This window comes from Fukomys damarensis, unplaced genomic scaffold (genome assembly GCF_012274545.1).
Source record: "Fukomys damarensis isolate Sample0158 unplaced genomic scaffold, DMR_v1.0_HiC HiC_scaffold_37, whole genome shotgun sequence".
In the NCBI taxonomy this organism is placed as follows: domain Eukaryota; kingdom Metazoa; phylum Chordata; class Mammalia; order Rodentia; family Bathyergidae; genus Fukomys; species Fukomys damarensis.
The window spans coordinates 30,586,280-30,601,768 of NW_022900949.1; the positions used below are offsets into that span (position 1 = coordinate 30,586,280).

At 38.1% G+C, this 15,489-nt stretch overlaps 1 protein-coding gene across 1 annotated transcript in view; it reads left to right on the forward strand.

The window, feature by feature from the left end:
• Nucleotides 1-15,489, forward strand: part of Lonp2 (lon peptidase 2, peroxisomal) — a 68,839-nt gene that overhangs the window by 8,193 nt on the left and 45,157 nt on the right. The window contains exons 2-3 of the mRNA XM_010637989.3: nt 13,140-13,290; nt 15,271-15,397. Coding sequence (XP_010636291.1) covers nt 13,140-13,290; nt 15,271-15,397 — 278 coding nt within the window. The remainder of the gene's footprint in view (nt 1-13,139; nt 13,291-15,270; nt 15,398-15,489) is intronic.

Below are 15,489 nucleotides of genomic sequence, written 5' to 3' on the forward strand. Positions count from 1 at the left end.
TATCTTTCCTCCACTGAGGATGGTGAGCTCCTTTGTCGAAGATGAGGTAGCTGAGTACATCTGCATTTGTTTTTGTGTCTTCCAGTCTGTTCCATTGATCCTCAGGCCTATTTCTTTGCCAGTACCATGCTGTTTTTATCACAGTGGCTTTGTAGTATAGTTTCAAATTGGGAATTGTTACACCTGGTGCCATGTGACTGTTGCCTATAATGGCTGCAAAAGCTTTTTAATGAGAAGAGATCCCACTTGTTGACTGTGCTAGTTCACGTGCAACTGAGGTTTTGTTCATGATATCTTTTCCTGTGCCAGTGTCTTCAAGAGTTCTACCTAACCTCTCTTCCAGCTAGAATATGGTGGTTAAGCTTGATTGTACAAACCTGATTGGTTTGGGTGCCTCACAGAGGATTAATGAAACATATTTCTGGGTGTCTCAGAGTGTGCCATGGAGTCATGACCTTGGACACTCTATCTGGTCCCTCACCTTTTTCTGTTCTATGTTGTTTTCCCTGATGTGCTTTCCAGTTACCATGGACAAAGTATTTTTATTCCACCCTGCCCTTCTGTTTTGATGTTCTTGCCTTGGAGCCAGCTAACTATGGACTGAATCCCCTGAAACCATAAGCCAAATTAAACCTCTCTTCCTCTAAATTGTAGGTGTCAGACACTATGTCCCAGAAACAGCAAAACTAATACAATATTGATAATTTTATTTTACAAAATTAAATTGTAAAGTTGGATGATGCTTTACAGAATATAATCTTATCTTTGGACAGTTTAATTACCAAATACAGATAGGTTTTCAAAGAGACATATAAGATGATCCCCTCATTCAATCAAAGGAACAAAATTTTAAAATTTATTGAAATACATTTTATTCATTTACTTTTATTTTTCTTTTATTTTTATTTGTTTGTTTTAATTTCTTGAGATGAGATCTCACTGTTGCCCGGATGGGCCTTGAAGCCATGGGCTCAGTCTACAAATTAGCTGGAACTACAGATAGGCGGGATCATGCTTAGCTTTTAATTTTATATTGTGCAATCTTATTGAGGTATAACTAACATAAGAATGTGAACATATTTAAAATGAAGAATTTACAAAGACTTTGTTTCTGTATTTTCCTTTTCTCACCTTTTTTTCCTTTTTCTTTCTTTCCTTTCCCCTACCCTTCCCACTGCCCTTACTCCTTTAGACCTGGAAACACATATTTGAATTAGAGACACAGTAGGTAAAAAGTAGGAAGATGCAAGTGATATCATGCTGTTAGCGACCAGAAGAAAGCTGGAGTGGCTATACTAATATCAGGCAAAATAAAATTTGAAATAAAAGAAATCACTTAAGATAGAGGATCATTTTCTAATGATGAAATAGTTAATTCATCAGGAAGATATAATGTGATATCATGCTGTTAGCGACCAGAGGAAAGCTGGAGTGGCTATACTAATATCAGGCAAAATAAAATTTGAAATAAAAGAAATCACTTAAGATAGAGGAACATTTTCTAATGATGAAATAGTTAATTCATCAGGAAGATATAACAATCATAAACATATATACTCCTAATAACAAAGCTCCAAAATACAGGAATCCAAAACATTCAAGAAGAAGTAGACAATTCAACAATGATGGTTGGTAACTTCAGTGCCCTATTTTCAGTAATGGTTGAAACTAGTCAGAATGAAATGGAAGACTTGAACACCACTAATCAGCTAGGTCTTACAGACATCTAGAGAATATTTTTCCTAATAGCACCATACACATGCTTTTCAAACTCACATAGAGCTTGAGGATTGACTATATGCAAAACAATAAAGCAAGCCACAATAAATTTTAAAGGTTGAAAATATACACACTGTGTTCTTCTACAACAGGGGAAGGAGACTAGAAATTAATAACAAGGAAATTTGGGGAAGTCACAAATACTTCTAAATAATCAGTGGGTCAAAGAAAATACAAGGGAAGTTGGAAAATGCTTCAAAAAGAGTACAAATAAAAAGACAGCATACCAAATATGTTCTGGTAAAAGAGTATTACTTTCTTTGTATTCCACACATAGCCCACGGTTATCCCAATAGTTATCATGAAGATTATCATCTTAAATTTCTAAATTTTTATGTTGTAATTTTAATGTTGAATGCATCACCTAGGAATGTTAAACATGTTTAATTTTGGAGTCATTGGGCTTTTTATAAATATTTACATAGATTTTTAGGAATGACAATTTATTTGTACCTGCTTTGAGAGCCCCCAGCTAAATAGGGATTCCAATACCAAAGCAGCTAGAATCTCCACCTTAATAAGAAGTAAAGGGGAGCAGGACATGGATCCTTACACTGTGTCTTTCATAAGACACTTCTTTTACCTGAGGTATGGCCTAATGCCTAGTTGTCTGACCCTTGGCAGGGGATTCCTCACATGAAACTTACTTATACTGGCAGATGCCCTTGCTTCTTGTCTGGCTTGTGTCCAGTTTACACCGCCCTGACCATCCCTTTAGGGCTGGGAGCCTGACTCTGTTCTCACTAGTGGCACCCTGTGGAAAACCCATCCTGGGCCAGTCCCTAGTTCTTCAAATGAACGGTACAAATTCAATACACTGCCCCAATAGGAAACAAGTTCAAAAGCTTCACTTCTAGATCCTCCTGGGCAAGGAAGGCACTGTGAGACAGAAGGGCGGTCCTCTGTCTTTGGGTCATGGAGACATCAGCTGGAGGGTAGGGTACAACTAGCAGTATATATATGAAGAGTAGCATGTGAATATCAGTCACTTTAAGTTCAGGGGCATACCGTATGTCTGAATGGACTCTTTAAAGGAAGCAGCCACAGAGTAGGGAGCCCAGTCTGCTATGTGGGATAGGTGGCTCCAAGTTAGTTTTGTTTTTTTTTTTTTAATCCCTTTTGACTGACTTGAGCCATTTGGGGATGTTGTAAAGCCAGAAACTGCCAAGGGTGACTTGAGTCCTGCTTTTGATATGAGAAAGAAACATTTAAAGTGAATGCTGAGGCAAAACAAACTTATAGGAATTCACTATAGTACTAAACTGACTTTAGGATGTAAATGTATACAGTAAATCTCCAACTTAGGAACATTTGAGTTGTGAATTTCACAAATGTGCTATATAAGACTCACTCTGTCAGTTTATGAACAAATTTAACTTAGGAATAATTCTCCCAAAATGAAACTCATTCATAAATTGGGGACTTACTGTATGTCCATGTCAGTAGGTACATAAATTTAGAGAATAGCAATGTGATAATAAGTAAAAGTATGTGTGTGTTATGGTATTTTTATACTCTAGGTTAATATCTTTTTCCCCCTATACATAGGTTGAGGTATGTGAAATAAATTAAACTTGTCCACTGTTTTTTTTCCTGCAGTTTCACTTTGTAATTGCTAATAGACTTTTTAGAATTATATTTAAATAGTATTTATTTCTTATGTGATCATTATGGCTATTTTCTTTATTCCATTTGACATTTTTTACCTTGGTGTATCTGTTTGTCCCTTCCTCCCTCCCTCTCCTTTTGTTCCCCTCTCTCCATCCCTCCTTCTCTTTAGGTTTTTAGAGACAGGGTCTCACTTTGTAGTGCAGGCTGGCCTTCAGCTCATTATGTAGCCCCAGCTGGCCTTGAACTCATGGCAATCCTCCTGCCTGAGCCTCCTAAGTGCTGGGATTACAAGTGTGTGCCACCTTGCCTGGCATACCTTGGTTTTGTGTGTGTGTGTGTGTGTGTGTGTGTGTGTGTGTGTTTTGTTTTGGTACTGAAGATCAAACTTGGGTCCTTGCTTTTCAAGGCCTTGATTTTTCATTGGGCTGGGGCTACTTTTATCATTCTTTCATTTTGTTATATGCCAGGCATAGCTTTTCCCATCTTTTAATATTTTTTGTTTGTTTTGTTTTTTTGAGACAGGGTCTCACTATGTGGTTGAGACTGATCTGGAACTCACTATGTAGCCCAGGCTGGTCTCAAACTCACAGCGATCCTCCTGCCTCAGCCTCCTGAGTGCTGGGATTACAGGCGTGCACCACCACACCCGGCCCATCTTTTAATTTTTAATTATCCTGTAGCCATCATGTTTCATCAATATTTCCTAGAATGGTTTTTGGGTAGATTACTTTTAGACCCTGCCCTAGAAGTCTTTGGTATTCGATGTAAGTTTCCAACTTATTATGATAACTGGTATATTTGGATCTTTGTTATATTATGGTTTGGTTTCTGACTCCTTTGAAGAATTCTTATTATTTCCTTTGAGTTATATTATTAGTTGTATGGGCAGTTTCTTACATATAGCACACTATATATTCATGTCTTTATATATTTGTATATAGCATGCATTAGTTACTTTCCCATCATTCGGACAAAATACCCAACCCCTATGTTCTGATGTCCTACAGTTTATCCATTTACCTATTGAAGTGCATGGAGTTAGCTTTTTGTTGCTGTGACCAAAACACCTGAGAAAAACAGTTTAAATGAGGAAAGATTTAGTTTGTCTTATGGTTTCAGAGGCTTCAGTTTGTGTTCAGTTGGTTCCAGTGCTGTGGCCAAAAGTGACAAAGAAAAAACATGATGGCAAAAGGGTGATGTGGAACAGAGCTGCCCACCTCATGGAAGCCAGGAAACAGAGGGAAAGGGACAGAGCTAGAGAAGAGATAGACCTTTAAAAGGTGTATCCGTCATGACCTGCTTCCTCCAGTGAGCCCCGTCTCCTAATAGCCCCAGTCAGGAATGAACTGATCTGTGGGTTAATCCGTCGAAGAGGTTAGCAACCTCAGAGTCCAGCCATCTCTTGATCCAGTCAAGTGATGATTGAGATTCACTGTCACAGCCATCTTGGTTACTTCTTGGTGTGGGGAGTTATGAATAAAGCTATTTTTAAATGTCTGTTAGTTTTTAACTCATTTGTGTAAATACCAGGGAGTACAGTTGCTGGATCATGTGATAAGTGTATGTTAAGTGTTGTAACAAGCTGTCATTGCCTGCTAACGTGACCACACCACATGCCTAAATAACAGTGAATGAGGGTTCTTGTTGCTGTACCTCCTCAGTTGTTAGCTGTTCTCCTAGGTGTGCAGCAGCATCTCATTGTTTTGTATTTTTTTGTAAACATTCTTCCTGCTTTTTAAAATAACAGGTTTAATGAGAAATAATTCATATACTGTAAGATTTAACCTATTAAAATGTGTAATTCTGTGGGTTTTAATATTTTTATGTTATATAGCAAAGCTGAAAAATTGCTGCTTTCCCAGAGCCTCAGTGTCTGTAAGACATGGGCTTTTAGGACCTTCCCAGGTCTCTCCTGATCATGGGTAGATCCTCACGCATTCTGTGTGGCCTTCTAGATTTCCAAGAATGTGCAGAGCTTTTTAAAGCCCTTTAAGTTTTGTGCTTTGGTTTTAAGGTACTGAGGATGGAGCTATACCCTCAGCCTCCTTTTAAGGGTGTTTTGGTTTGTTTGTGTGTGTGTGTGTGTGTGTGTGTGTGTGTGTTTGTCTGTTTGTTCGTTCTTGAGATGGTGCCACTAAGTGACTGGGCTCAAACTCATGATCCTCCTGCCACAGCCTCCTGCGTACTGGGATTACAGTGCACCATTTTGTCTGACTCCTTTTACCTTTATTGATTAACCCCCTTTAGTCTCAACTAGTATTCTTGCCTTGGACTGCTGCAAGGTTAAATTGCCACTGGGTGTTTTTGAGAAATATTCTCGGATAGAACTGTTTGCACTTAGTGTTCTGTAAGTCACATCAAATAAAGATTAGGAGCTTTTCCAAGGAAAACAGCAAATCAGAGTACCGCAGAGTTTTCCCAGTGTACTGAAATTTAGCTCCTCAGATTGTTGCAAGTTGGTGTGCAGTATTCAGAAAGATGACTGTGACACTCTCTGCCAGTATCTTTGTATGGAGGAGCAGAATTTCAGATTTCCTTGTTTGAACCATCTATTTCTTCCCATTATAGTTTTGATTCTGTACTTAAATGACTTTAGTGTTAGTGGCCCTTTTGTTTTGGTTTATCTCTGGTTCAGATAGACTATATCTTCAGGTTACTTTTTTCAAAGATTTGTTAATGGATTTGGATTATATTTTGAGTCTTGGGAATACTTCTTTGTTGTCTGTACCATGTGTTTTGTTCATATACTCCCTCGGTAAAAAAAGTTTGAAAATATATCCTCATATATATAGACACATAAAATATTAATATATACTTATATATGTATCTAAACTAAGGATGTATCAGTTTGCTAACAAAATACCACAGGCTGAGCAGCTTCAAAAAAGCACAGAAATTTATTTTCTCATAGTTTTGGAGGCTGGAAGTCCAAAATCATGTGTTAGCAGACTTGGTTTCTGTGTGCACAGATCTCTAGTGTCTTTTTCTTCAAATAAGAGCACCAGTTACTTTGGATTAGACCCCACTCTTAACCTTAATTACCTCCTAGAGTCCCCATCTCCAGACAGTCACATTGCAGGCTATCGATTTAACATAGGAGATTTGAGGAAGCACAATTCAGTCCACAAAATAAAGGCCATGTGCATAATATATATAGTACAACATTACCTGCTTTATGTAATGCATGGGATGAATTTTAAAAACCCAGTATCTTACTATTTTAATATTATTTCATTTGAATAGTTTGACAGATAATTGATAGTAAGATTGATATGAGGGAAATAATATAACTCTTGTTAGATGTAAGGTATGCTGAGTTTGTGTTTCCTAAATCAAAGAATGAATTCTAAGGAACAGTGGAGATTAAGAGCAGAAAAAAATATTTGAGAATGGTAGCTCATAAGAGACAGGAGGGGACCTGAAAGTGGGTTGCCATAGATCTTATAGAGGAAGTGTGTCTAACAAGTCTTCTCTGGCTCTGTACCTGTGGAGAATTACCTGTTTATAGTTATATCTTTGAGCCTCAGTTTCCTCCTTTTCTGGTAGAAAGTGGCAGGGTTTAAGGAGGAGAATGTGTTTATATGAATGGCTAGTCCTTCTAGAAGTACAGCTTGATATTTAAGAAGTACTTTGTCTGATATCCATAGGCTCCTTTTGGAAGAAAAAAGTCTTGGTACATTGTGAGGTGTATATACAGTGAGATCTTTGCCTAAAGTCAGCTTGGATGACTCTGATACCAGGAGAGCTATGGCAGCTGTAGCACTAAGGCACACAGGCCATCCCTTTGCTAAGCATCTAATTCATGACCCAAATACCCTGTAGGCTGTTGAGCAGGTCCTCAATCCTGCCTAAGCACTCCCAAAGCCATGCCTCTCCTTTTATCAACATACAGCTTGAACTGGTATCCTGTCTATAGGTCAGTGCCAGCATTTAGAAGTGTTTATTTAAGCCTCTGGAATTCAGTTTGGGAATCAGGTTCTCAGGTTAAAATGTGGATATCTGTCATTTAGGCTTACTTTATAAGCTGATAGGAGGGTCTTGCAATTTCACCATACCCTGCTATCCAAAGGCAACTGAAGCCTATTATTCCTAGGAACCCCCTTAGATGTTTTAGGGTCTTGGGCTGCGGGAAGGAAAATATTGGTTTAATCTTCTCTTCCCCCAATCCTCGGGTTCCCTTAGATATGACAAGGCCCAAGTATTTTACCTCAAGGCTACAAAGGTGTGCCTTCGACTTAGAGACCTTATAAACACTGTCTGCTAAAAAATTTAACAGAACATAGGTGCCCTGGCTAGAGAGCTCTTCTGAGGGTGCACATAACAGTATATCATCTGTACATTGCAGCACTGTGACTTGGGAAAACTCAAAACATGACAAGTCGTAGGAAAGCACTTGCTCAAAAGGAAGAGGACTGTCTCTGAATCCTTGAGGAACCACAGTCCAAGTCAGTTTAGTGGCCTGATCTTGAGGATTTTCAAAGGCAAAAAGAAACTGGGAATCTGTATGTAAAAGAATACAAAAGAAGACATCTTTTAAATGTAACACTGAAGACCAACAAGCATCTTCTGGGATCTTAGGAGAGTGTACATGTTAGGTACTAATCTTAAGTCTTGTACCAACCTCCATTCTTCATTGGGTTCTTGAATTCCCAAGATTGGAGTGTTGAAGGGGCTGTTACAGGGTGTAAGTAAACCTTGCATCCTTAAGTTGTCAAATATAGGCAGTAATCCTTTTTCAATTTCAGGCCTTAGAGGGTATTGCCTACAGTGAGGAAAAATAGTAGGATCTTTGAGATGTATTTGCACCAGGGCCGCTCCTACTGTTCTTTCTCTTTTACCATTAGTTACCCATACTTCAGGATTGATTTCTTTCTCCACGAGGGGGAGGTAGTATACCTGACGTGGGTGCATGTATATTATGGGATTCAAACAAGTTAAGATATCTGTCCCCAGGAGGGGAAATGGATTTTCAGGTATAACCAAAAAGTAATGGGAGAAGAGAAAGCCGTCCCAGTTATAGCCTAAGGGTTATGAGAAATAGCAAGTTACCACCTCTCCAGTGACTCCTTTCACTGATGTGTGATGGCAGGAAGGAGGCCAAGTTTGAAAAGAAGGGCCGAGAGACATGTGACAGTGTGCAGCAACAGGCTGGGCTTTATTCCCTCTATAATCATGATTACCCAGAGCTCCTCCATGGAGATGACAGTCTGGCCAGAGGGAGAAGACAGAGAGCCCTGGAGCCCTTCAGTCTTGCTGGATCAGCTGGTAAGATGGGTCTGATCCTTGGAACCTCTGTCTCAAGGGGAAATCTTACTTTTAGTGATCACTTTTGCACTCAGGGCATGGCTCAGAGGACCTCTTGTTGTGATGGTTCTTAACACAGTCCTTCCTAAGATGACCTGGCTTTCCACAGTGATAACAGGTAAGTTTAGTCATCAAGTATTTCTTGGAGTCCCAAGAACCAGACTTTTAGAGTCTATTCCTTAGACAACCAAGGAAACCACTTTCTCTTGGTCTCTTTGTTTTTCTACTTGGCCTGTTTCTCTTCTCAATTATAAAATATTGAGGCAATTCTCACAAAGTATCAAGTGAGCTCTCTGAAGCAAAAGCCATCTTTTTGTAGCTTTTTCCTAATATCTGAGGCTAACTGGGTAATAAACTTGTCTTTAAGAATAATCTGTCCTAATAGTGAGACCCTGTCTCAAAAAAACCAAACAAAAAGTATAATCTGTCCTTCTACTAAATCAGGAGCCAGCGATGTATGTTTTATCAATGCCTTTTGTAAACTAAGAAGGCAGAGGGGTTCTTATCTTTCTCCTGATGAATAGTTGACAATTTAAAATAGTTGAAGAGCTTAGTTCTTGTCCTTGTTAGACCTTCAAAAATACGTGCCTAGGGCCGGGATTTAGCTCAGTGGTCCCACCACCTGCCTCGAAAGAATACATGCCTGAAGATGTTTCCTATTCCAGTCTCCTGTCTGGTAGGTAGGCCACTAGCAATCTTGTGTAGGAACTACTTGGGCTCCAGTAAGAACTTGCTGTTCCCCTGGCTGCCTATCTAAAATTCTGGCCTTCTAAAATTAAAAATGTATTTATCTCTAAATGTAATATAGCAGCTTGTAATTCTGCTTGCCATTAGAAGTCAATATTTGATTTAAGAGTAACATTGCATCTTTCCAGTTTAATTCATATGTCTGAGTAAGTCCCCTAAAGACCTCATTGTACTTATCAGAGTTATTTGAAAACTTTTCTAGAACTTGTTTGATCTGTTTGAGGTCACTGAGATAAAAGGGCATGTGGGCTTGTCTAGGGCTGAATTTTCCAACCTCCTCTGCAAGGGATATTGTCTTTGAAGAGTTTGAGCAAAATCAGATAAGAATGGATATGCCCCAGTCAAGGCTTCAATTAAAGTTGGCTTGAAAACCTCACCCTTAGAGTCCAGAGGACAGGTGAGGGGACCCTCAGTTTCAATAATAGTGGATGAAGCTTTGATTAAGGTTAGCTTGAAAACCTTGACATAGGATCTGAAGGGCGTGAGGAGAACCTCAAGTTCCGTCATAGTAGGTGAGGCTTTAATTAAATTTGTCTTGGAAACCTCATCCTTAGGTTCTGAAGGGCAAGAGAGGGAAACCTCAGGCTCAGTAACAGTAGGTGATTGTGTCTTAAGGGCCAGAGATATGTGGTTTTCCTGTGGCTTACATTTATATTTTGAACACAACTAAAGATTATATCTTAGTGCAAAGAAAGTCTGAACATAAGGTAATTCTGACCATCCTCCCTCTCTCTTAAAGTAAAATTCTAGTTATAAAATAGTATCATAATCAGTACTTACCTCTGTATTCCACTGTGCCTCTAGGGGGTAGGCAGGCCATGCTTGAATGCAGAAAAATATTAAACAGCTCTTTTTCACTATATGACAATTTCTAGTGCTTAAGAATACATTGTGAAAGATCCAGGGATTTAGCTCAGTGGCACCATGCCTGCCTTGCACGTGCAAGGTCCTGAGTATGACCCCCAGTACCACAGAAAGAAGAAGGTGGGGGGGGCATTCTAAAGGAGTTAGGGAATTTGACATTGAATTTTCCATTTGCAGAACAGCAAGAGGAAAACAGGTGTCCCTTTTAGTCCCTCTTGCTCTCTATATCTTTTCAAGGTGCCCCCCGAGGTGACCTGCTTGCCTATTGCATTTTAACTGATAGTTGGTGTCCCATGATTTATTAATAGACATGTGTATATCCTAAACATAAACTAGGTTTCATAAAAAGACCCATTTTGTAGCATTCCATAAATTCACATTTTGTTAGTATCACATACCACTAGAGGACGCTCCAAATTACTTTTTCCTAGCAGTGCTGTCTAAGAGAACAAACCACAAGTCAAACAGGTCAAGCCAGGAACACCAGTAAATTCAGCAACTAGTAAGTCCAAATGCAGCATGTATAAAACAGGAATACAAGCAAGACCTTGCCTGCAAAACTAAAATGTCCCATCAAAGAAACATCATAACCTTCCCATGTTCCCAACTTAAATTTATCATCTTTTTAACAAAAAAGGCATAAAAGTTCAAGGTGTTAGCAATTGACAAACAAGGATGACAGTTTCTGATTACCTAAACAAGTCACAATCCAGATTTTGTGGAACAGAAGCAGACGCTTACCTCCTGCCAGTTATCTTGGTGGGACCTCCAAATCATATAGAAGAAATAATATAATTCCCTACCTGCTAGGTGTCAGATATACCAAGTTTGTGTTCCCCAAAATCGAAGAATGAAGTCTAAGAAACAATAGAGATGAAGAGTAGAAAAAAATTTTGAGAGAGTTCCTGAGAGACAGGAAGGGACCTAAAAGTGGTTTGCCACAGACCCTACTTACAGCAGTTTTAGAGAGCAAAATCACCAGATGGGTATGATGTGGGTCATAACTGTGATCAACTAATAAGATTACAAGTATAGCTGCATAGATAATATTGATCCAGTAGGAAAGCACGTCACATAGCAAGTGTACATGGAAAGCACAAGGACCTTTTCAGGAAGGGATGGATCAGGAAGGAGGTCTTGGTCACCCACCTGGCTGACTGATGTCTATCTAAACTTTTATTGGGTCAGGTGATGCCAATTATAATATCTTCAATTTATTGCTTATCTCTTGGGGAGGCAGGTAGGTCTGGTCATTCTATCTTTATCTTGAGGCCTGACCTTCAACCAGTGTGCCACTACCCACAGGTGCCGTGTGTTCTCATCTTCTGCACTGATCCCTCAAAGGTCGAGCGCTGTCTGACTACCTCTAACATTTCCACCAAATTTAGGTGTCTATAATAATGTTAGTCAGTTCTGTACTGAACATAGTTTTCCATGAGCACTTGGAAGTACCTTTTTTTTTATATAACATTAAACATTATTAAGTCTTGTGAAAATGTGAAATTAGATCATTTCGGAGCATGATCTGACAGATTTTCTACAACAATGAATATTTAACAAAATTGAAGATGATGACTAAAGGGCTGGGTGTGGTGGTGCATGCCTATAATCTCAGCACTGAGGAGGCTGATGCAGGAGGATCACCAGGAGTTCAAGGCCAGCCTGAATTACATGGTGAGACCTTATCTCAAAGAGCAAAACAAAATAAAAAGCAAAAGGCCTAGAATTAGAACTATTATATAATTTTAAAATAAGTATAACTTTAATAGAAATTATAAGCAAGGGAAGCCTGATTTTTAGTGAATTGTAGTAAGTACGTATTTTAGTTATGTTATTTCCTTTTTGAATATGTATGTCAGTCCTATTTAAAATACTCTGGTATAAAAGCTGGGTGTGGTAGTGCACGCCTGTAATCCGAGCACTTGGTAGACTGAGGCAAGAGGATGACTGTGAGTTCAAGGCCAGCCTGGACTACATGAGACCCTGTCTCAAAAAACAAAAAATTGTGGTACAAGTTAAAGGGCAACATGTTTACAGTTCAGAATATTCGAAAGCACTGTTTGGCCTGTTTCAGGTCCCGGTGTAGGTCTGTTAACAGTGAGTGCCTGTAACTTGGAACATAACAACCAAAGGAAGATACAGTCACTTTAGTATGTAGTTGTTCCTGATAAGGATCTAATTGCTAAGTTATCTAATATGGCAGTGTGTTTTTAAGATATATTTATATTCATTTATTATAAGCAGAAAGGTTTTGCTTTAAGACATTTTGAAAAACCTATATTTTAGCTGTGCTATAAAAGAATATAGAAATGTCTTCTAGCTTATTTGGAATTTCCCTTTCAAGGAATTTATACCAGACTTTCTGATAATGTTTCAGGAGTGATATTGCTGATTATTATTTTGTCAGGTACCTATGAATTTCAAAAACACCCCACCACATCCATCCCCTCAAAAAACCTCCCATGTACTTTGTATTCCCGTAGAGGTTAAAAGATGGGGTGTGCTACAGAGGGGAACTGGCTCTGCAGTCCCTTATGATGAGCCTATAATGGGCTATTAATAAGTAGATCTTAAAACAAAGCTTGAAAATATAATTCTTGCTTGTGCTGTTATATGTTTTCAGAAATTTTCGCACTGAACATTTTACATTTTTTTAAACAGTACTTAGAATGTGGAAAATGCAAAGAATAATGTTCAAGTTTTAGTGTTATCTCTGTTTTACAAAACATTTGGAGCAGAAATGTCGGCCTCACTAATACACTACGTGTGTTTTAATTTGTGTAGCTTTTATAGCCGCTACTAAATGTGTTTAAATGTTTATTATTCTCTCCTAGGTGTTGGATCCTGAACAAAACCATAACTTCACAGATCATTATCTGAATGTGACCTTTGACCTTTCCCAAGTCCTTTTTATAGCTACTGCCAACACCACTGCTACTATTCCACCTGCCTTGTTGGACAGAATGGAGATCATCCCAGTTCCAGGTATCCAGTTAATAAAGTCATTATTTTTGGTGTATCTTGCCTTCTGAGCATGCCCTTTAAAACTGCTCATGCTTGGAGTTTTGAATAAAGAAGCTTATTTGCCACTGAGTAATCTTCAAAAGTTCTGAGTAAGGTGTATTAGACACCTTTTATGTAGAGTTAAATTCCGAAGCAGCAAAACTTGTTTGTTTATATTGTGAGAGTGCGTGTAGTCCTATAAGACATAATAAATTTTGGGGTCGGGGATTCAGCTCAGTGGTTCTGCCATCTGCTTCACAAGCACAAGTTCCCAAGTTCAATCCCCAGTACAACAAAAAAAAAAAAAAAAAAAAGAATAAATTTTGACACAATCATGTTTAATTACACATTAAAGAATGATCACTTTGTGTAGAAAGTAAGCCATTCTTCTTTGAAATCAGTTTCTAAAATTACAGATAAAAAATAATTTTTTTTTTGCAAAATAAATGTCTAAAATCCAAGGATAACTTCCTCTATGTCAGATTTTGGAGGTTTTATCATCTGATAGAAAAGTGTTGTGTGATCATTTATCCTTGTTAAGTTATTCCTAAAGAATAACTGAACATTCTCTTTATTAAATCTGGCCTCATTTTTGTCTAAAAGTATTCTTTTAAGTTGACTGTTATATATTTTTTTACCATGTGTTCTCCTTCACTGGAGGGTACAAAATAAAGTCCTTTTAGCCTTTTCACCTTACTTTTAATTGCTCAGAAGCATTCTGCCCTAGACAAAATTAAGTATCAATGGCTACTCATTAAAGTGAAAATATAGTAGAATCTAAATGTATTTAGATTCTAAAATTAATCCTAATGTGTTTTTCATATTAATCTGAAATATTCCTGTTGATTGAATGATGGTTGAATTTCTTAAAGCCTTTCCAATTTCTCTACTTAATTTTAAAATATAGTAGAATCATAAGTTGTTTGAGGGTATTTATAAGACTAAAATGAATAAATAATGAGACTGCCTGGAAACTCCAGGTTAAGACAGAAAACCTATCAGGTACACTAGTACAAAGTGACATAATCAGGGCAGCTGGTGCAGAGGTGACATGTGGCACCACCTTCTTCCTCCCACAGATTTACAGCTGACTTTTCTTTTCTTTTTTTTTTTTTTTTTTTTTTTTTTTTTTTTTTTTGTACCTGGGATCGAACTCAGGACCTTGCACTTGTGAGGCATGCTGCTGACTTTTCTGGTGATTTTTAACCACCTCGCTCTGTTCAAAAGATGCTGTATCCATTTACATTGAATTTGTTTGTTAAACAGGGCAAATTAATGGAGGTGAAATTTTTTTCTTATGGACTTTAAAGATAAAATAAGTATATTCATTGAAAATTCTAAATAAGAACATAGTCTTTTTCTTGAATGTCTTATATATTTTTTTCCAACTTATGAGGGAAAAATTTTATAGTGATACCTTAGTTTTTTGTATTGTTGCTAAAATTTATAACTGTGGTTCTAGAAGTAGCTCCTTTGGAGCCATCCCTGTAGTACCCACTGTTTATTTAGTTGAAGTCCTATGTGGGTGTGGGTGTGTAAGTTAGTTTTACCAATACTAAAGAAAGGGGATGCATTTGTTTTCCTATTTAAAATTTGAGAGCATTTCAGGATAAGGAGCTAATTGTGTCTAAGTTTTGATCAAGATGTTTTTCTCTTTGAGGGATATGTCACTTAACGGCTTTTGTGAAAAATTTGAAATTTTTACAATTATGTATTTAAAGTTCTTTATTCTGATTATAATATTGGTTGAAGTAATACTTAAATCTGCATTTGATTTATTAAGAAAGCACAGTATTGGGCCGGGGATTTAGCTCAGTGGTTCTGCTCCCTGCCTCACAAGCACAAGGTCCCAAGTTCGATCCCCAGCACAAAACAAACAAAAAAAAAAAGAAAGAAAGAAAGAAAGCACAGCATTGTGAGAGTGGCATGAATAATTACAGACCAGAGTTCCTTCTTTTCCAGGGTATTCACAGGAGGAGAAGATAGAGATTGCCCATAGGCACTTGATCCCAAAGCAACTGGAGCAACATGGGCTGACTCCTCAGCAGATTCAGATCCCCCAGGATACTACTCTGGCCATCATCACCAGGTCAGTGAGCATCCTGAGGCTTCCTCGCTGTTCAATGTGAGGAAGAGGCCTGTGTACTGGCAACATCCATTTCTCTCTCTCTGGCAGCTTTC